The sequence below is a fragment of the Ciconia boyciana genome, chromosome 5, assembly GCF_034638445.1.
Source record: "Ciconia boyciana chromosome 5, ASM3463844v1, whole genome shotgun sequence".
In the NCBI taxonomy this organism is placed as follows: domain Eukaryota; kingdom Metazoa; phylum Chordata; class Aves; order Ciconiiformes; family Ciconiidae; genus Ciconia; species Ciconia boyciana.
Genome location: NC_132938.1, coordinates 18,158,159 through 18,180,262, shown reverse-complemented (window position 1 = coordinate 18,180,262; position 22,104 = coordinate 18,158,159). Strand labels below are relative to the sequence as shown.

The 22,104-nt window shown below is 37.1% G+C and overlaps 1 protein-coding gene across 2 annotated transcripts in view; it reads right to left on the bottom strand.

Moving 5' to 3' along the window:
- Positions 1-18,591, bottom strand: part of NCAPG (non-SMC condensin I complex subunit G) — a 32,475-nt gene extending 13,884 nt beyond the window's left edge. For both annotated transcript variants that reach the window (XM_072863389.1, XM_072863388.1), the window contains exons 1-12: positions 18,148-18,591; positions 17,324-17,533; positions 16,240-16,468; positions 14,607-14,752; positions 13,576-13,660; positions 10,437-10,629; positions 6,544-6,693; positions 3,980-4,120; positions 2,835-2,958; positions 1,385-1,474; positions 1,043-1,222; positions 473-583 (exon numbers count right to left, since the gene is read on the bottom strand). In XM_072863389.1, coding sequence (XP_072719490.1) covers positions 473-583; positions 1,043-1,222; positions 1,385-1,474; positions 2,835-2,958; positions 3,980-4,120; positions 6,544-6,693; positions 10,437-10,629; positions 13,576-13,660; positions 14,607-14,752; positions 16,240-16,468; positions 17,324-17,533; positions 18,148-18,258 — 1,770 coding nt within the window. In that variant the 5' untranslated portion in view covers positions 18,259-18,591. The remainder of the gene's footprint in view (positions 1-472; positions 584-1,042; positions 1,223-1,384; positions 1,475-2,834; positions 2,959-3,979; positions 4,121-6,543; positions 6,694-10,436; positions 10,630-13,575; positions 13,661-14,606; positions 14,753-16,239; positions 16,469-17,323; positions 17,534-18,147) is intronic.
- Between the last annotated feature and the right edge of the window lie 3,513 nt (positions 18,592-22,104).

Here is a 22,104-nt window from a genome sequence, read left to right as displayed (position 1 = left end):
AGAGCTTTTGACTAGAGAGAAAAACAAACAAACAAACAAAAAAACCCCAAAAAAAACAAAAAACAACCACCAAAAACACACCTTAAAGTTCTCTATTAGAGATCTCATAACTTTGGCTGATAGAAAATCCAAGTAATTAAAGTACCAGAAAGGGCAGTAAGCAGATGCCTAAACACCACACTTGGCACAGTATAACTCAGCACTGTCCAACACTGTCATACATTAGTCAAATATTTACCATATTCCTGTTTTATTTTAGTATCTCTCTGCCACAACCAGTTCTGGCAGAGAGCATATCTGGACTGCACCTCCAAGACACTAGGTTCTGGGAAGGCTTAAAAGCACCAGACACAGCACTACAGATACAGCAAAGTGATTGTGAAATAATCACAAACCATCCTGCCAGCACCTAAGAGCCAGTTATGATGTACCCATTTTTATTATAATGTAAATAGTATTTATTCCTACATACCAGAGATTCAATGATTTCATTAATGGTTGGACCAATTCCTTTAGAAAGGGACATGATCTTCAGAAGCTCATAACACATCATCAGACACTTCAACAGTGTTTCAGGATCATTCTTCAAGTGGGTCAGGGAAAAGAGAAAAATGTTATTAATACAAATAGTGGCTGTGATAAGGAGAATGGGGACATTAATCATAATTTTCCCTACCCAGATAAACATTTCCTGTCCACTATACATTTGTTGTGCAAGAGTATTAATCAAAATCTGTCTATAAACTGTGACGAAAAGAGATTCAGGTTCATGTTTTCATGTTAAGAGTAAAAGCAGTAAAAACAAGACCCTTTTAGGATTCTTCAGTTACTCAAGGACAAAAGAGCAGTTTAGCTGCAATTCATTTTTTGCTAGAGCATACCATCAGCTTCTATACATGCAAAAGGAGAATACTAATACCATAAATGTTCATTTTTAATTTTAAAAATTTAGATGATACAAGGCCAAACTACAGTTTCTTTTAAAACTATGAATAAATGTCAAAACATAACCAGGACTTGGGAATACAGGAAGGGAAGAGACCTTCTCCACACGCATTTCTTTAATTTCAGGTTGCTCTGCTTCTTTTATCAGATCATTTTTTCTGTGTTCCAGCTCAGTTATTGTCTCTTTTAATACTGATGCTCTATTAAAATCCTGCAGAGCAATGCATTCTTCCAAAGCTTCTTTTGCTTCAAAAAGTTTCACTTTTATTTCAGCCAACTGAAATACAAAGTAAAAAGAAAATTAATATAATAGCATAACCTTCATGGTATTACCCAACAATACACTAGTGACACTAGTCAATAATACACTACTACATAAAACTCTTACTAGGTGGATATGCTTAAAAAATATTTTTCTTGTTAACTAAAATCTGCTTACCTTAAGCTCCCGCTTTCTTATTTCAGCAACATCAACAGGCTGGTCGACTGTAACAATTGGCTCACGAACTTCTGATATAATTTCTGCAATCTATTGTTACAAACAGTATATTACTGCCATTAATTTCAGCTCAGATGTCAGATACTAAGCATTTAACTTTTCCAAATTTAAAATATCATCCTTCTGAAAAAGTATTGAACATCTGTGAAGCTTTCCTTAACGGCTAATTCACTGCAAATAAATCCTCAATTCGACAATACATAGTCTAACCATGAAAGTCTAGTGTTTTCTACCATTTAGCTAGGTAAGCAAGAAAACAGAAGACTGTATATCCATGAATAAGTTAAGCAGTTTCCATGCCAACAGTTCACAGGCACCATCTCCTCTAGATCTGAACACATGCTTTAAAAAGAATTACTAGTAATGAGAGTAAGGTTTTTCATCTGTTACTACTTCAATCAAAATGCAACTAAGAACACTATAATTTAAAGGTCTGTAAACCACCATATGTAGTATAAGAAGCCACGTAAGTAATTTAATTTCAAGCCAAATACATGCATAGAACTAGAAGCAGAAGTAGGCTGAGAGTTTTTCAGTTGGTTAGGAGTTTTCTTTCCAAAGTCAGACCCATTACATTAATAAAAAATGAGATGAACATGAGGAATACTAAAGACCGAATGAGACAGGATGGCCTTAATTTTATCTTGTATCAGATCACTCAGTTTAACTTCCTCTCAAGCTGTACCAAATCAACACAATGCATTGAATCAGTGTATTTCACTAGAATAATAGAAATGCACACTTTTACTATTACTATTGTACTATAACGCTAAGATTACCATAGTTCTTCCATCATAATCATGTAACAAACCTATACCCTAGCTTTACCCACTGGATTGAGGTTTTCCAAAAGTGGTCTCTATCCTTAAGTCCGGGGTTCATTTAAAATATTTGAGCAAAACCAAAGGTCTATTTTACAGGAGTCAAGTTTAAATAATCATGCTGTATATATAAAGACTCTACTATATTAAATACTTTTCTTATAAGGGTTTTTAGTACCTATCTCAGCTGACAGGAGGGAAGAGAAATCCGAAACCTGGAAACATACATTATCCTCACTTTGAATGTTCTAATCAAAACTGTTTGGATCTAACATGACAAAGGATTCTGAAACAGGCTGTCAAAGTGTAACACTTGCCTAATTTGAGGATTACATTTACAACACCAGCCAAATGTCTAAAAATAAAGATCTTTAGACAACCACAAAATGCAGCTATGCTAAAATAAAAGAAAAAAAAAAGGGAGGGGGCGGGGCAGGGGGGAACATAAATACTTTTCCAAACTAAAAATATTTTAACTCCTGATATTTCTCTTACAATGCTTCGTAAAGGCTGTTTGAGATACAGGGAAGACAGGGCCTAGAAAACAATGAGCCTTTAGAATTCCTTACAATTTGAATCCTTCTGTCATCATCCTTAACGATACTGAGTAATCTTTCCGCAAGCAGAGATGTAAGGGCTCTTGAAGTTGCAGGTAGAATGAGAATCTTTTGTAAAGTAACTAACAGATGCTTTCTGCATTAAAGAGAAAAAACACAAACAATCTGTTTGCTTATTCAAGAAAATGGAAGACAGAAGAATTAATACTTTACCCGCTTTGAGTTAGTGTGATGAAAACTTTATAATACATTATAAGAGAAACTTCTCTATAGCTGTATTAACTGCTGAATATATTTTCTTACTTAGCAATGTTTGTCTTTTCCTGATTTTTCCTGATTTCTCTTGATTAGAAAATGCTGAATTTTTTAATCAGGTGTCACTACTGTCCAATGAAAGGTCATACCAGCAGAAAACAGTCAGAGTATCAATACTGTAGAATGCTTTCATAGAAATAATCTGGCTGGAAACTAAAAAAAAAATTACAAGTTAAACTATCCAGCCAGTCTGGCATACATATAATGCATTCCACCAAGAGTATGAAATTATTGCTGTGTTTGTACTATGATAACTGCAATTTTTCATAAAATGCCTGTGATGGTATGAACTTCCAAATTTATTCATTCTTATTACTTCACATCAAAAGGCTGTTCAAATTATAGGAACAACTCAGTTAACATAGTCCAATTCAGCTTGGCATCTAAAACATCTGTAACCTTTTAGGCCGTAGAAACATAAGAAACTGGGCTTAAAACATAAGAAACTGGGCTTAAAAACATAAGAAACACAAAGGCTGCTTACTACAAGTAATCTGCTGAGAAGTAATCCATTTATCTCCTTTTGTTTTTTATATACTACATTCCAAATGAACAGTCTTGTAACTTCATAATCTCAAGAATACATTATGAAAACACCTGAATTTGTTCTCCCCAAACAATATTGTATCTGCCTTAAAACTCATTTTTCCATAAAAGTAAGCAGATGATATTTGGCACACTTTTGGGAACAATTCCATTAGAGAGACTGTGCCTTTTTCCAGCTAGCATTAGAACTGTATTTTGTCTGTTTGATCAAGTTATTTTCCCAACAAATACTCTATGCCTGTCCACAGGCATGAGTGCCATAAGCTTAATAACACATATTTTATATTTAAGTTTACCTTCCTCCCTCTTCTGTGGTATCCATGCAGCCTATGATAAGAATCAGTTGCTGGCCTATAAATTCTTTTGTCATCAGGTTTTCAAAACAAGTAAAGTCTTCTCTTTGTTCTTCACTAAGAACTGGCATATTTTGAAGGTAACTGAATCCAAGTAGAACAGATATAATTACATTCAGAATCACTGTTGGAAAGTAAAAAAAAAAAAAAAAAACCTACACACAAAAAAACCCCAAACAAAACAACACAAAAAAAAAAAACCAGAAAACCAGACACCCCCCCCCAAAAAAACCAACCAAACCCAAAACACCACCACTTTCCTGTCCTATATAAACAAGTGGTTACCTTAGTTACAAACATTAAAAATTAATGTTTGTGTTCTCCTTTTCATAGATTAATAGTTTCAGAAAGTTATTTATACCAAATAATGTACAGTTTAAAAATAATGCACTTCATTAAAAAAATCCCTTGTTTGAGAATGCAAAACAGTAAGAAACAGAAAATGACGAGTTATGCTTGTACATGTGACTTCAGTTCTGTACCCCTGAATAAAGGCAGCATCTTAGGAATAAATGTATACATGTACTATTTTCATATATACAACTAGTATTTTTCTGCATATTTAGGTACTATGTATTCTTCTACATGTTCAGAAGTGTTAGATTGCCTACAAGACAAAATACAAGAAAATCATTAAAGTGTGCCGTGAATTTTAAATTCTTTATCTGATCAAGTATGCCATCACAGAAGAACAACAATCTGTTGTCAGATACACTCAGCCATGTAGCATGGAAACTAATCCATTTGTTTTGGGGGTTTTTGGGGTTTTGTTGTTTTTTTTTTTTTTCTAGAGTCACTGTTCTTTTATCAAAATTTTATCCATCAATGAGAGCATACATGTTCAGAAAATCTGGAGTGAAACATATCATGTACAAAATTCAATACTAAATATCATGTAATATATAAAATTCAAATACTGGTATGAGCTGTAAAAAAGATGCTTATTTTTACCACAGCTTTGCAGATACTTTTCAGCAACAGCTCATTAAATCCAGCAAATTTTAAAAATTTCTTTAAAGTTAGGACAAACACATTGCATGTAGCTACTATTTAAGAACATCTGAAATTACAACAATGTAGGCTGCTGTTTCTGATCATTTAACAGGAATGTTATCTGCACCAGATAATAGTGAAATATCTAAACGAAGCTTACAATCCTGCATTTTTTCTTAAGTATCGATGACTTGCAGTTTCTTACTCCTCCTAACTGATACTCTCACAATGCAAATAGACTTGGATTGTACAATTGCACATCTTATCTGAAACAACTGGTGGCACAGCTCGCCAATGAATAGTTTAACAGTTGATACTACAAACAAGTACCAGCAAACCTAATTAATCTTACTCAGCCTCTTCCTGAAGGGGAAGATAATTGAAGGCATTTTGAGTAAGACTGGATGGAAAAAATAAAACCTTTTTTTTTTTGAGAACAAATATTTTATGGACTCTTAAATTAATTATGAATGAACGAATTTACACCCACCAGACTGGGTCTACATTTCAAAATTAAGGAAGCACAGATGCTTCATTTATTAAAAGTTTATGAAACGTGTTAGCACATTCCACATGGAAAAGTAGCAACGATTTCTGTAAGTACTGCTAGTATACTACACCGACTGAAGTGAGAAAAGGATACGCATATTTTTAATTGGAAACATCTATCAAAACAATGCATTTTTCAGCAGATCTGATTTATAATCATTTCGGGAAGCTTCACTCTACATTTTACAAGTACAATACCTCGGTTAAGATTTCTCAGCATTCTCCATGCTCACAAACATAAATTCTGTTCAAATTTTATGTTAAGACTAAAGTATCCCACTGAGACAAAAAAATTTACCTTTCTTCACTTTGGTAAAAAGATTGACTTTACAAAACATTCTTTTTTTTTACCCGATTAAATGTTCTGTAATTGGCTCATTTAGCAGCTCTGTCACTGCCTTCAAACATACGTTTTTGGGAAGCATGCCTGCCTAAACAGGGGAAAGAGAAGGGAATGAACTTTCCATTTCAAAAACACTTCTTTTGGGGACAGCAGCCAAATTTTACTTTATTTTCACAAATTACAACAATGAAAAAAATATTGGTTTCTGCAAGCTCTAAAACCCTCTTTCCGCAAGCTCTTTGCAAACACACAGCAACCTACATAACGACAGATGGACAAAGGATAGCTGCATATTACAGAACAATTATTTTATTACCTTAAATGGCAAAGAATTATATGCTATTGATCTATCAGTCCGTCTTGCTGATAATTAATGAGAAAGGACATTCTAAAAATTGTTTTCAAGTTATAAATTTGCTTTTTACAGTTTTTGTTTAAAAGAAGTAAATCCTCTCAAAAATCTTTAAAAAAAAAGTTAAAAAAAAAAATCACTGTTCAAGCACAACTTTGGCTTTGGAGGAAACCCAAATAGTTCAATAAAAGAAATATTCTCTACCTTAAAAAAAAAAAAAATAAATAATCTATTTTAGTGGCAAGAGATTTATTTTTAAATGCAATGTACCTTAATAAATAATCTGCATATATAGCTGGTTCTGGCAACATCTGTTCTAGTAAATCTTCACCTTCTTCACCTTTTGATTTTAGATATTCACAAAGACATCTCCAATATAACACATTCTCAGCCGTTAAATCTTCCAGTGGAATCAGTTTTCTAAACAAAAATAAATAAATACAGAGAGATAAATAAAGTAGTGTCAAAGACAACAAATGCACAGAAATAGATTATTTCCCAAGATAAAAATAAAATCCCATCAAAGGTATTCCCCACAGAAATACTTAAAGACTGACAAAAATAACTTCCTCTTTCTTAAGTGAGGACAAGGAGCTCCCTGAGCCTCTCATTACATTGCACTTTCCAGTATTTTAAATCAAGGCTGTTCGTATCAGTTTGTGGAAAGATTTTGCTCAGCCCTTTAGACCTCCTAGATGAACCACCCAAGTACTTTAACTCTATGAAACATTGTTATCACTGTACAAGTCTGGAAAACTGAACTCCATTAATCTGCAGAAATGCAACAACTGCATTAAATAATCTTTCAGTTTCTATTTATGAATTGTTTCTTCCATTCTTAATACAAGACCTTCACACAATATTTGAGTAGCAATCATAGCGTGTCAAATGCAAAAAGTAATAGAACTGCTTCTCGCATCTCTGTAAGCTCATCCTCCATTCACCAGTCATAGGACCCTCACTCCTTTTTATAATCATAGTCTTTTCCATGCTAAGCATAGCATATAATCTGTGTTTTCAGAAGCAGAACATTAAGTTGTGCATTAATTCTACCTCAAACCAGAAAAGACACAGTATCACTATCAGAGGTACTTTTCACTCCCTTGAATCCCATTTTACTTGCAAACTATCAATAACAATTTTGTTTTCCTTTTAGGTCCCTCACTCACACACAAAAAAAAGAAAGAAAAACAACCCCAGCAACATGTAGATGAAAACTGGTCATTTGATGGCTTCCCATTAATCTGCCAAGTCTTTATTTAAATGTAAACTTAACAAACAGAAGTCATAGACTTCAAAAATCCAAGCATTTATCATACAGATACTGCATCACTCAAGCTGTAGTCAGAAACATCATACAAGAATAAGCCTAATATTTTTCATAAATCAAACAACCTCATTAAAAGCTGAGTAATTTCACTCACTTCTGAAAACGTCATTAGTCTAACAGATCTACTTCTTTAAAAAATTCTCAGTTAGCCCAGTCTTTCAGAACAGAAGCCTCGTTTTGTGCAGGATCAAAGTCAGATTGACAAGTCCATAACTAAATTTTCCCTTTGAACCTCTTAAGATATTGGCACATTTCCAGAGGCTGGAATAAAGTTATTTCACCATTATTGATACTTTTTAAAGCCAGACAGGCCCATATCTGTAGCTTTGGAGTGCAACGCATGTAGCATCTACTGATTTCAAAACATCTGTCATAAGCTACTACTAGAATGCAACGCACTTCATATGATGACATTACACATTTTCCCCCAAAACACAGAATAAGATTCTGTTATCGCTTTTTAATCAGTGACAATTTATTATTTAAGTTTATCATCTGAGATTAGACTCCCACCACTGTTAAATAACGATTCCACTCTGGTTGCCTCAATTAACCCAAGTTGTTTCTTCTCACATCTTTTTGCCTCCCTTAGCTATTTCCTACAACTTCTAATTTCTTGTTTTCTCCCCCCCCTTCATTTTTGCTTTATAGATGTCGTGGTTTAACCCCAGCCAGCAACTAAGTCCCACACAGCCACTCGCTCACCCCCCCACCCCGTGGGATGGGGGAGAGAATCAGAAGAGTCAAAGTGAGAAAACTCGTGGGTTGAGATAAAGACAGTTTAATAGGGAAAGCAAAAGCCGCACACAAGCAAAGCAAAAGAAGGAATTCATTCACTCCTTCCCATGGGCAGGCAGGTGTTCAGCCATCTCCAGGAAAGCAGGGCTCCATCACGCGTAATGGTTACTTGGGAAGACAAACACCATCACTCCAAACATCCCCCCCTTCCTTCTTCTTCCCCAGCTTTATATACTGAGCATGACATCATATGGCATGGAATAGCCCTTTGGGCAGTTGGGGTCAGCTGTCCTGGCTGTGTCCCCTCCCAGCTTCTTCTGCACCTGGCAGAGCATGGGAAGCTGAAAAGTCCTTGATTTAGTGTAAGCACTACTTAGCAACAACTAAAACATCTCTGTATTATCAACACTGTTTTCAGCACAAATCCAAAACATAGCCCCATACCAGCTACTATGCTGAAACCAGTACAGTATCCACCCCTGTATTATCAACACAGATGGAGCCCAAAGTCATGGACTAAATGAACTCAGTGGACACTTATGGACATTTTACAGACATGTCACAGGGGTGGCCCACAGACTAAGGGAATGATATCTGTGTATTATATCAAAGGATGGGAAAGGGGGTGGTAGGTAATGAGAACATATTGGATAGCGTAAGACCTGAGCATGATGTAAATGGTATAGAATAAGGGGTGGATACTATCCTGGTTTCGGCTGAGAGAGAGTTAATTTTCTTTATAGTAGCTAGTACAAGGCTATGTTTTGGATTTGTGCTGGAAACACTGTTGATAATACGGACATGTTTTTGTTATTACTGAGCAGTGATTTACTTATACTAAATCAAGGACTTTTCAGCTTCCCATGCTCTGCCAGGTGCACAAGAAGCTGGGAGGGGACACGGCTGGGACAGCTGACCCCAGCTGACCAAAGGGCTATTCCATGCCATATGACGTCATGCTCAGTATATAAAGCTGGGGAAGAAGAAGGAAGGGGGGAACGTTCGGAGTGATGGTGTTTGTCTTCCCAAGCAACTGCTATGCGTGATGGAGCCCTGCTTTCCTGGAGATGGCTGAACACCTGCCTGCCCATGGGAAGGAGTGAATTAATTCCTTACTTTGCTTTGCTTCCGTGCGCGGCTTTTGCTTTCCCTATTAAACTGTCTTTATCTCAACCCACGAGTTTTCTCACTTTTACTCTTCTAATTCTCTCCCCCATCCCACCAGGGGGGAGTGAGCAAGTGGCTGTGTGGGGCTTAGTTGCCAGCTGGGGTTAAACCACAACAATGGATCTTAATATTCATCACGCCATCTTCTTCATAGCTTAGGAACTCACTCAGTCAAATTCTACCAAACATTAACACAGGAGAAGAAGCATCTAAGATGCCAGCTTCTGTCGAGCTCTGTTAATACAAGTAAAATACCTCCAAAAGAAGGCTGAAACACAAGTCCAATAATTCCATTCTGATTGATTCTCCAAACAGTTCATGGATAACTGAGCCAGCCCCAAATTGTGCTGCCTGTAGCTCAGCAAAAAGGAAAGAAGGAAGCCAAAGAGGACTAGGAAATGTGTGAGACAGTCCAGAAGCATTACTGAGAGGGAGGAGGAACAGGAGAAAAGGAGCTTTTCAGTACCACAGGTTAAAAGAAGAGAGGAAATTACAGTTGTGGGGGTAAACTAGAGCATTGCATTTATTGTAAGCTGTACAGACAGTACAGGAAATAAAACAAATTAGACTCTAAGTTGTTACTCATAGAAAAGTTTGTTTAGTTTATTAATTTACTGCCTCCTCAAATTCTAAGAGTGTGATTTTTGGGGTGTTCAGGAAACAAGAAGTCAAAGACATTTTTCATTTTTTCCTCTTGCTTATCTGGCACAATCATTTTCAGCTGGTGAACACAGATCTTTTAAAGAAGAAAAAAGCATATCCAAAACACTTAAGTACACGATCGCCAGGGAGACATCATGGCTTACACCACAATATCAGTCTTTCATCACAGGTAATAGTTATGCTGCTCCCAATTTAGATAAAACCTTTAATTTAATTTTCTTATACAAAATATTAGTCTTTTAGAAATGAAAACTGATCTGCATACCTGCTGTCAAGGTTTTTACAGTTCTGAACAAAGTCATGAAGTGGAGATAATGAAAATATAGCATTTAATACTGGGGTGGCCACTTCTGGGCAGTTTTCCACATCCAGTCGATGAAGCAATTCTAAAACATCCCCTTCAGTCAATCGTAACCAGGCTTGAAGCAGCTTCTTCTTCATTACCTCCTTAACAGCATCTAATAATACAGAAATTTAAACAGTTTAAAATGTTAAATGTCAAAAAATACAAAGTTTTCAACATACTTTCACAAATCATTTTTCTATAGAAGGCTTTTTGGAAATAAGTTATTATATAGTTGAACTTAACGTTACCTTAAAAAAAGAAAAAAATTCCCAACAGTTAAACAAGAACTACCTATGGAGCACTACGACATTTTTGAGGCAACATTTTTTTTTCCCCCACAGGGAATTAAAAAAAACCCCTCTATCCAAAAACTGTTACATCTAAAGACAGCACCTCAACCCTGAAAATCTGCAAACCATGAACTCTTGTAGGGCAAGGAAATATTCTGGGGAAGCAGCACTGTTATATCCCTGCACTGTTTCAGGCATTTGTACAGACCTTTAGTCTGAACTGCCATAAAGAATTCTTGTGTTAATTCAGTTATTCAACTGGATTATGAAATTTACATAAAGATACTTTAAGTCCCTCCTCCCCATTGCCACAATGAACAAACAGTTTCTGGATCAGTGGAGGACTATTTAATCAAGGAAAAAAGTATTCATGGGAACATCTAGAATATGTACATCATTAATACATACACACAGATTTAAGCCTGGAAGTAGAAAGACTAATAGTCTGGTGGAAGTAAAAACATAGTAAGTAGGGAGTGATACAAGTATGCTCTTCTGACCTTTTAGAAAACAATATCCAATATAACAGAAACAATAAAGCCCACACACACTGACAACATTCATCTTTCCTTTTATATGTAACTTATGATAATAAAGACAGTACTTAAATATAGTCAAGAGTTCAAAAAGAGCTGTAAAAAGGCTCTTTCAGAGCTAAATTAAGGTCCTAAGAATGAGAAACCTCCCCAAGAAGGTGAAAAGCATAAACTAGTAGAACATAGTAGAATGAAAGAGAATGAGAGTGGAGAATTGACAGCTGAATGCACCCTGAAAAGTACAACTAAGCAGAATCTGGATTATGTCTTCTAGGTCTTGTTTAATTATAAACCCTTGTTCTGAAGCCGATATGGAAAAACCTCCAAAATTTCAACCTAGCAACCTTGAACAAGCAGGTTCCTCTCTTGTTAGCTTGCGAGTTACTCAGATAGGCAAATTCGATGAAGATATACATATCCAAGGTTATAGAATTTGCAAAACAGATCAAAATGAGGGAATACTAGTGGATGTATATATAAATGCAGCCAATTTGGAACACAGACCTCTTTTGCCCAGCGAAGAGCATATGATATCAAAGATATCAGTGGTGCTAGATACCCTGGCAGATATTTTCCCTTGTGATTCTAGGTGCCAAGAAAAAGAGCAAGTCCTCAATAGCTGGGATGAAGAATCATCCTAAGGAAGAGATAGACACCAACAGACAAAGTATCTGCTCTAGATCACAAAAGAAGGCAGTTCTTTATGTTGAACACCTCAATGTCACTGAAATACAGGCCATGTAGAAAGGCTGTACCTTCTCAGTAAGGGAATACAACAAATCCTTGTTCCTGACAAATGAAGGATCACAGGAAAAAATAGTGAAGGTAGCTTCCCCCCACAGTTTTGAAAGATTACTAAAACAGAAACACATTCACCCTAAGACAAAAGAATTATCTGTCAAGACCAAGTATTATTGGGGGGGTGGGGCAGCGGCACTTGGCAGCCAGCAGACAAGCAGCAGCTAGTTAGGTCAAACAGCAAACTAGTATACTGGTAAGAAATAGTAATTCAGAACACAGGTTTTTCAGTGCTGGACTTCAAAAACAAAACCTGACAAACTTCACTAGACTACTATAGAAAATTCAGGGTAGGTGGGGAAAAATGCTAATTAAAACTTATTATACAGAAGGAGGACTTCTTTTTAAGTGTAGTTCTATACAGCATAAGAAAGCACTCAGCTAATCCTCTCTTCCTTTGCTGTTAAGAACTTACTAACATGATCCCCAACTAGCCAAAAAAAAAAGGTAGATCAAAAAAAACCACATGCATACGTGACACACCTTTAAGAGCTCCAGTTACCAGTGAACACAGTACGTTTGTCTTGTTATTTAAGTGAATATCCGCATAGGTCACATTTCTCACAGTTCACAAGCAGCACATTACTAAGCAAGGAAAATTCTCAGAGTAAAATTCAACAGGGCTTAGTACAGATTTTCCAAACAAAGTATGTGAATAACACAGTAGCAGTTAGTAAAACTGGCAGCTTTTATTGTGAAATTCATGTAATTCCTATTGTTGCAAAGAAAAGACGTGTTCTATGTAGGCAGGCCAAAATTGTCTCACTCAGATGCATGTGACCTTTTGATCTTTTGGCAACACCACCACACACAATTATGGGTACATTCTGAATGGCTCTTTATATAAAAATGATACAGTACAGAAGACATCAAAAAGAATAAAGCTGCTTCATGATGAAATGAATGAGGGTCAACCAAAAATTAATTTTAAAAAAAATTCAACCTAGTTAAATGAAAAACTAGCCAGCTGAGAAGACTTCTCTCCAAATGCACATAGGAAACACTTTCAAACAATTATCAAACTGATATTAATGTTTAAATATATTAAAAAATTGAAATGTATTAGTTACAAAAATATCTGTAATGAAACATGTTTCAAAATACACTGAATTAAATAATTACATTTTTCTACTTCTGTGTTTAATTACATTGTTGTTTTTTTAATTTTAATAGCATTTGGTCATATTTTAGAGCTCAGTGGCTTTCAAGTTTTTTGAAAGTGCAATCCTTTTCTCGTTTGTCCACTATAACGGGACTGGAAAACCAAAGCGGCAAGCAGAATTTCTTGTGCTTAAACATTTCCTGGTACCTCATGACTCCCTTTGAGCTCCTTATTATTGCCATCACAGCTTCCATATAAATCATCCCCAAAACATTATAAAGTATTTTCTCTTAAACATTTGTATTAAGATGTTGAGAAAGATGATCTCTTACCAGATCTGTCATTAAGTCCTTGTTGCAACAATTTTACTCTCTGCGCTATTGACAGAGCTCTCATGTGAACTTTTTCTGCCAAAACCTTAAAAAAATTAAGGCATTAAAATATATCTCCACAAATGATAACAACTGTATTCATTTAACTACCTGTGGGTTCAAACTCTCAGTTTTATGCATCCACAGAAACCTAAGTCAATAAAAGCCTGTAATACCTATACCATCAGCATCATACCAATACATTAACAAGCAGATTCTTGCGTATGGGAGAAAATGTAAAATAACATAAAGAATAAAGTTAACAAATAGCTTAGAAGCTTGGCAGTTCCACTTGAATGCAACACATGGATATGAAAACTATTCTCTCTTTAAAGCTCCAAGAGCAATAAATACCTGCAATGACATGACTGAAGTATGTACTTTTCTTAAAGCCTGCTAACACAGAGATTTAGTTAAAAAATATAATTTAATCTAAGTTAAGAAAGAACAGAACATGGTTCTGTGTAAAATACTAAACATTTTGTTTGAAGATCTTGCCTAAGATGCCTGCACAAGAAATACACACAGTAGCATACCTTCTCTCTGTTACCCCTACATGTAAACATAAGTAATGGTTGATACTTCTCAAAATTGGAATACCAAAAACATGCAATTTTTTTACACTAGTATTGCTCTGATCCTAACTTTACCGAATTACCTATTATGTAATGAGAGAAAAAATAATTGCTTCACAAACATCACAAAATGCACAGATAGGAAACAAAACATTCTATACATAATCTATACTTTTACTGCCTGATCCTGAAGAGTCGAGTTCTATCAAAAAAGTAACTTCTATCAAGCAAGTTCTGCAGTCAAATTTGGGGGTTTTAACCTGAAAACTTGTATTAAATCATTCCCCCTCAAAATTCTGGCAAATGAAAATAAGTTATTTAACTGTTCTTAGTGTTTAACCAGTAAAATATAATAAAAGTCTTAAAGCCTTTTTCCTCAATCAGTATTTGAAATTAATATTAAGTGATCCAATTTACCTCATATGCCTGCTTCCTGACAGCTTCCTTTACATCCATAGTGCGGCCTACAATTTTTGGCAAAGTCCTTCCTGATGGAGCAATACACGACAGCACTGCACGCCTCACTTCTGAATTTGAATCATTTTCAAGCAATGTCTTGTAAACTGAAAGTAAAATTGTCATAATAATGTTTTCATAAGAGTTTGAAACATTACAGAAGAACAGAAAATACTAAAAAAAAAAAAATCAGCAGCTGTTATTAAAACCCTTCCTCTACCCCTGTGTAGCTCATACAGATTTAGGGAACAGTTTAGGGTCACAATCCCAAGATTTTATGGCAATTACATGCTAAGCTATGACCTCAAAAGAAATTCAACTACGAAAATAATATTTGCAATCATAAGTAGGATCTTCAGCTAATAACTCTGAAAATTGCTACTCTAGATACCACCTATAAATAACCACTTTGTCATTTACTGGACAAAAAAAAATAAAAATAGAAAAGAAAATGCTTCCAAATGTTGGCTCCTTAAGACCTCTATTCACTGGCTATACATCCTCATTACCTCTGAGGTAGATCCTCAAATTTTGCTATAAATGGAAAACTGCAATCTCCATTAAGCCTACCAAACTCAAATAGTAAATCTCTCATGTAATGCTTGTTATATTCTTGACCCTTCTTCAAAATTAGAAACAACAACAAAAAGAGTTTAATCAGAGAATACTTGAATTCATCTTCTTGCTCTGTGAGATGATGATTGACTATGAAATTTATGTGCTCCTAAATAAGCAACTTATAAACAAACACTTAGAAAATATAATTTCAAAGAAGGTACCTTAACAACAAAAAAACCCCAACTATCTAACTTACTCTCTTCACAAAAGACACTATGTAAAGTTTAATCAGGGTACAATTTACATAACAACAGCTGTGCTGGTATAAACCTACAGTCCATCTATGTTGAGGCAACAGAAGTAGAGGCTTAGTCAAGAATCATACCATACACAAAGAAACCTACAAACAGCACAACAACAGCATCAAGAAACCTGGGTTCCAGAGGTGCTGATCTTTTAAAGGAAGTAATCCATGAATAAGATGAGATTTGGAAAAGAAAGAAAGAAAGAAAAAAAAAAAAAGCCCCCCAAAAGGCCAAAAAAAGCATAGGTCAACAATATCAGTAATGAGTTTGCCTCTCATGGGCAGATAGCCATAATTTGAGACAAAATTAATTTTTCTGTTATCATCTCTACTCCTCTAAGTGTTTTTGTACAAATTCAATTCAATTAATAGTACAAAAGGGTCCTTAGAGGGTAAGAACTGAGCAAGCATGGATCATACCTCCACCCCAATTCACAACACACCATTATTCTCACCATCCTTCAGCTACATTCAGTTCATGGAATAGCCTGAGCCCAATATGGCTTGTCTGTCATTTAATCCGCAGTGGATCTCTCCTTCAAGCAGTTCTGTCTTTTCCCCTTGAACATACAGAACTTAAAACTATAGCCTCCTCTAGCAAAGAGCTCCACAGTTTACGAATTATTACAAGAATACCCTCTAAGATTTGTTTAGTCAATGCTTTAAAATGTTTTAAAGTAGTGTAAATCAACAAATGTTCTTAAACAAAAGAAAAAACCCAATACTACTTACTATTAACAACAGGACAGTTTTCATCCTTAGGATCTTGAAGTCTTGCCAGGGCCAAGACAGCTTGAATTCTCACATTCGAAAATTTATCTTTAAGTCTAATCAGCATAGCTTCATTAATTTTATCAAATAAGTCATCATCAATCTGGGCATTCTCTGGCATATTTCCCAAAATCTTATTAACAAGCTGACATGTTCGAAACCTAACTGCATGGCTGTTTGCATTGTGAGACTTTGGGAAAGAAAAAAAAAAAAAAGTATTCTTATAATCACACTGTTCTCGTTTCCAGCATAAGGCTATTAATATGCACATGTAAGTAGTTAATATTCTATACAGTACATGAAATACGCACTTCTGTATTTCAAAAGCTTTTCCTATTTATGTTTATTTTTAATAAGATAAAAAGTCACAGAACTGGAAAACAATTATGGCCCATCACCTTTATCAGTGGCACTTTACATAATTAGCAATGCCTTCACAAAGGAAGAAGCATGCTTACCACTCAATGTAGACTACATTGGCGGTATGTTAGCTAACTTACCACTCTGTCTCCATAAAACATTAGAAGAAAAAAACCAAAATATATTAGCAATGATCACTAATGATCTTGGCCTGATCAATAATTTTTCTATGTCAAAACACTAGTTTAAGAAAATGTAATTCTACTTGTGTTTTCATGCTGTTGGAACCATTGATCTTCTTTCTATATAAGACTTGCAATAAGCAGAAAGGAGTAATACATATGCCAACCATACTTGTATGAAAGATCTTTTAATATTTTTACTTATAAACAGTATAAATTCATTCCCACAGCACTTTCACAATTTCACACTTATAGTAAAGCCTATAATGACACATCTGACAGCCAAATAAGAAAACAGTTCAAATTTTCTCACGGGCCTAACTTTTGAAATCCAGTTGTTGGGTTATTGGGTGGGTGGTGTTACTCGTAAAGCACTAGCTTTGCCTTGCTTTCGCTTTTTAAGTTCTAGTTTGTAGGTATCATCTCAAGCACCATCTTCATGCGCCTACTGCATGAAGTTCCCATTTGTTATGTTAAAGATTTAATAATAAGTGTTACTGTACCTCAAGCAGAAAGTTAAACACATAATTCAGAAGTAAATTATCTCCTTCTTCCTCATCACTACCATCCTCTTTCTCCACTTGAGAAAATGAAGTAACAAATCTAGCCACAAAATTGATCACTTGTTCCACTGCTGGTTCCCTTCTGTAGATTATCATAGCATACTTAAGGAAATGAATGAATTTTTCATTAAAATCTTCCTTATTTTCCAACTGGAAAAAAAAAATAAAACCACAACAAAAAGATAACTACCTGGTTCATCTTTCAAAAGCAGTACCACAGAAAAATAAAATAAATTGTTTTATAACTGACAGCTTGCATTTAAATTTTTAAAGCGCTAAAGGCAGCAGTTAGGGCACACCTGCTGTTGTGCACTCTTCACTGAATATTTTGCTTTAAGTCCACAGCAAGCAATGTCTTGACCGCTGGGCTCCGTTCTGGCATTTACATTTACCTGCCAACAGGTTTCAGAACGGCAATGGACGCCCTCATCCATTATTATTCTGTGTCACACCTACTTCTCGGGTATCCAAACACCTTCCGGCAACATCATTAATACCTGCCGTGGGCTGTTCTTACACCCATGTTCGCAGGAGACAATTGTGTGTAACACTTTAGCGTGTGGCTTGGTTTTTGCCTTTTTTTAAGTCGCAGGGCTCTTCTTAGGCATACTGGCCTCAACGCTTGTTTTAGGGGAAAGAAGGCCGAAGAGGCCCCCTGCCCTCTGAAGGAAAAGCAGAGCAGCTGCCGAGTGCCCTCATTTTCCCCTCAGCCTGGCGGGTCACCGCTCCTCCCAGCTGCTGGCGCGCCCCGAGGGCAGGCGTACCTGATCGTAGGTGCTCTTCAAAGCCACAACAAGTTTCGCGTGGTTCTGGTGAGGCTTCTGGGCCAGCTGAAAGGCTTCTTTGATTTGCAGAAGCTTCTTTTTTGCTCCCATGGCAGCAGAGAAAGGGGATGGTCACGTCACGACTCCCCTGCCGCGGACTCCCTTAGCGCAGAGCCGCCCCGGGAAGGCGGAGGGCTCCTGTTCCCGCGCAGGGCCCTACAGCGGCAAAGCCGCTCCTAACGGCGGAAGGAGCGCCCACCGCACGCGGACCGAGGCTCCCGCCCAACAGCCAAGCCAAGCCGCTCCTCGCCTCCTGCTCCAGCCGCGGGGCCGCCACTGGAGACCGTCCCCCGCCAGCCGCCGCGCGCGCAGCAGCAACGGCCGCGGCGCCCGCGCCCCCGGCTTCAAACTCGGCGCGAGTCCCGCTCCCAGTCTCGCGAGAAAGTGGGTGGACGGGAGAGGGGGTGCGCGTGCTCGTCTCCGCGCGCTGGAGGCGGGGCAGGGGCGGGGCTGGGCCGGGCCGGGCCGGGCCGCGCCGCTGACGGGCGGCTCGGCGGAGCGGCCGTTAGCTGGGAGCGCGCGGAAAGCGCTGCGCCGCCATCTTCTTCCGGGGTGGGCTGTGAGGGAGAGGGGAGCGGCTGGGGCGGCGCAGGGCTGCGGCCGCCGCCGCCTCTTGGGGCGCGCTGGCGGCAGGAGCGGCTGTTTCAAAGCGGACTGGGTATCAGCCCTGCTGCGGCTGAGGAGGAGCGTCGGGCAAGAGGATTTCCAGAATGTCTGTTGGTGCAAACTAGTTGAATAAGCCTGATAAACTCTGGTACTGCCCTCAGCCACTCTCCCAAAGTCCTCTCCGGACGTGATCATCTGGAAAAATGAGTATAGTTGCATTTTGTAGACGGGAGCCTTACACCGAAGCAATTGGGGTAGCAAACCAAGAAAGCTCAGCCTGTGCCTAAAAGTAACAAAAGCCCTTTGGAGAATCATCATCCAATGAGAGAAAAAATGCTCAGCTACTGTATCTACGGCAAGATATGTTTCCCTATTTTAAAGATTTAGGTAACAAAGGGGATTAAGTTCCCTAAGTAACCGGTTAAGTAAGTTAGGTTACTTAGTTCCCTGGGTGAACTATCTAAGCTGAATCCAACTTGCAGACTGTGTTTCTTATTGAAACATCCTTCTGTTTTGTATCAGCTGTAAGGGGGGGTTGAAAAGATGAATAGTATGGATAACTGACTTGTTGGAATGCATATTTGTGTTCCTTCCAGACTGAATCTTTTACTAGTGGAAATTTTCCCCAAATTTTCAAGCATTGTTGTGAACCTAATGTTTTCCCAGAAAATCCTTTAACTTGAGAATAGTAATAAATTCTGTATCTTATTAAAAACAGGAAAGATAACTAAGCTCAAACTCCAGAGACATGTTACGGGTTATAGAACATACTGTGAGGCAGGGACTGATATTTAATGAGAAGCAAGGCAGGGGATGATTAGCTGAGAGGAAACATTCTGAGCATATATTAGTTACAGAGTTATGGACAGCATTCAAAAATGTGAACAGAAGTAGTTAACTGTGGACACTAGGAACTGAAGGCATTTGACGTCTATGTGTGTTTAGACTTTTAAAAAAAAGTGTCTAATTACCTCAAGTGATGATAGTTATCTAGTAAGAACAGATGACATACCATCAAATGACAGTAGGTCAAACAGGTAGAACCCATCCTGAAGACGGGTCATTTTTGGCTTTCTAAGAAAAAAAAACACCTGACAAATAAAATAGATAAGCACTAGGGGTCAGTCTTGCTCCAGACCTGAATCTTCCCAGTGTTTAAGTAGCAGATTTTTATCGCCAAAATAATGGAATTATTTTGTCTTTACAATTGTGTCAAGGATTATGGGGTATATAAACCGTATGTGGAGAATGGCGGGCAGCAGCAGGAAAAAAGTGTTCTACTTCATAGATAAAAATAAATTTTAAAACCATTTATACATGTGGCAGAGAGGTTTTTTTTCCTGACATATTGTATTACCATACATTTGTGTATGTTTAAAACAGATACCTGCTTTTTAAAGGCAACTCGTTTGTATTTTGTATTAACTTTTAAAACGTATGGATCTGGCCTAATCCCCTTCTGCTCCTAGAGAGCAGGAAATGGATTCTATATGCACAAGTACAATAGTAACATAGAATCATATATATTAACTTTTTCCTAAAAAAATTTATTTTATGTTGGAGAAATAGTCACTCTACAAAAACACTATAATCAACAGCAAATCCTCCATGAGTTGGGTTTTTTTGGAAGGTTATATTTTCTAGGAAAATAGAATGTGTAACCATCCTTCTATTTAACTTATTTTTACTGGAAAATTAACTTAATCTAGCTTTTTTCCCCGCTATAGGAAAAGAAGACTATGGAAACAGGAAGAGAAGAGCATGTGGAGAAGAGGATGGAAACAGGAAGAGAAGAGCAGGTAAAACTTTGTGATTCTTGTGGCTTTAAAAACACAGGACTTTTGTTTTAAGTGAAACTAATCATGCGAACTGGATTATTTTTGATTCACATATGTTTGGCCGCCCATTTGTGCCTATCTGCATCTCAGATCTACAGATGAGGATTTTCCCTGGTGAATACCTTGCAGTTCCTTATGATGGATTTCAACAAGGATGTAAAATTTATTTCTTCCAGTCTGCTTTAAATATTTCTGCTAGGCTTTGTATTTCTAGGTAGAAATAGAAGTCAGGCTTCTGTTATGACAAATTGATGTTTAACCCAGTTAGACATACTGGCTTTCAAGGTAAATATGCTACAGGAATCCAGATTCCCAGTATCAGAATGGGTATTTCATGTGTAGGTATATAACATGCTGAAGTAGGATCACAAATGTTGGCCATTTAGACTTTGCTCTGCATAAAGTATAACAGTCTCCCTGTGATATGAGATGCTTCGTTTAACTAATAGAAGTGTTTGCTGTCAGAGACAGGTTATGTTTCAAGGCCTTGACTACACTAATAAGCTTTAATGGCCCCTGACCAGCCACATCTGGGGCCTCCAGCCACACCTCTTGCCCATGGAACCAGGAACCCCATTTCAGCTCAGCCCTGGGCCTTCAGTCCTTTTCTGAGCTAACTCTCAGGATTTAGTGAGGGTCAGCTACTTCCTGAGGGATGGATGTGATGACTGGCTGGGAGGACAAGGACCTCACCAGCAGCACAGGCCCAGAGGTTGTGGCCAGTGGGTTTCACAGTTCTATGTGAAAAGAAAAGAAATTATGAAACTCAGAACCTTGGATGGTGCTCCAGGCTCTGGAGAGAAGCGTGCTCTAATAATTTAAGATTTTTTCCTTGACCTTTGAAATCGTGACCTCATGTGCTATGCTATGGTCTACTTTTGGTTGTCTCTCTCTACTTCTGACCCACTGTTGTAGATCCCTTCTCTTTCCTTTGTCAGTCCTGTTGCGTGACCAAATACACAGTGCCACAGAGTAGGCCAAGCTTGCTACATGCCAATTACTTTGTGGTATTTTAGATGTAGGTCACTGGGTAAAAAATAGGTTAAAAAAAGGATAGTCGTTGCTATCCTATTTAGTAGGTGTCCCAGGGCTTTTATAACTGATGCATCTGGTTGGTTCCAGTTTCCATATTAAAAATATAAGCACAGTAATATTTCATCCATAATTACGCCATCGTTATGCAGTAGTAATCAGAGGTTCTGTTCACCACATTCCTCCAAAACTTGTGTGTGTGTGTAAGCAAGCTATAAAATTGTATATACATTTTTGAATAGTTATTGTTTTCAGTCAATAAGGAAATTGGTAGAACTTCTGGTGGGTTTTGAATTGGACTCTCAAATTGTGTTTGCTTTATGAGGTGGAAAGAAATGAAAATTATAAAGTAGCTATATATACTATTATATATATATATATAAAATTATACATAATATATTTAATTACCCAAGATGTACCA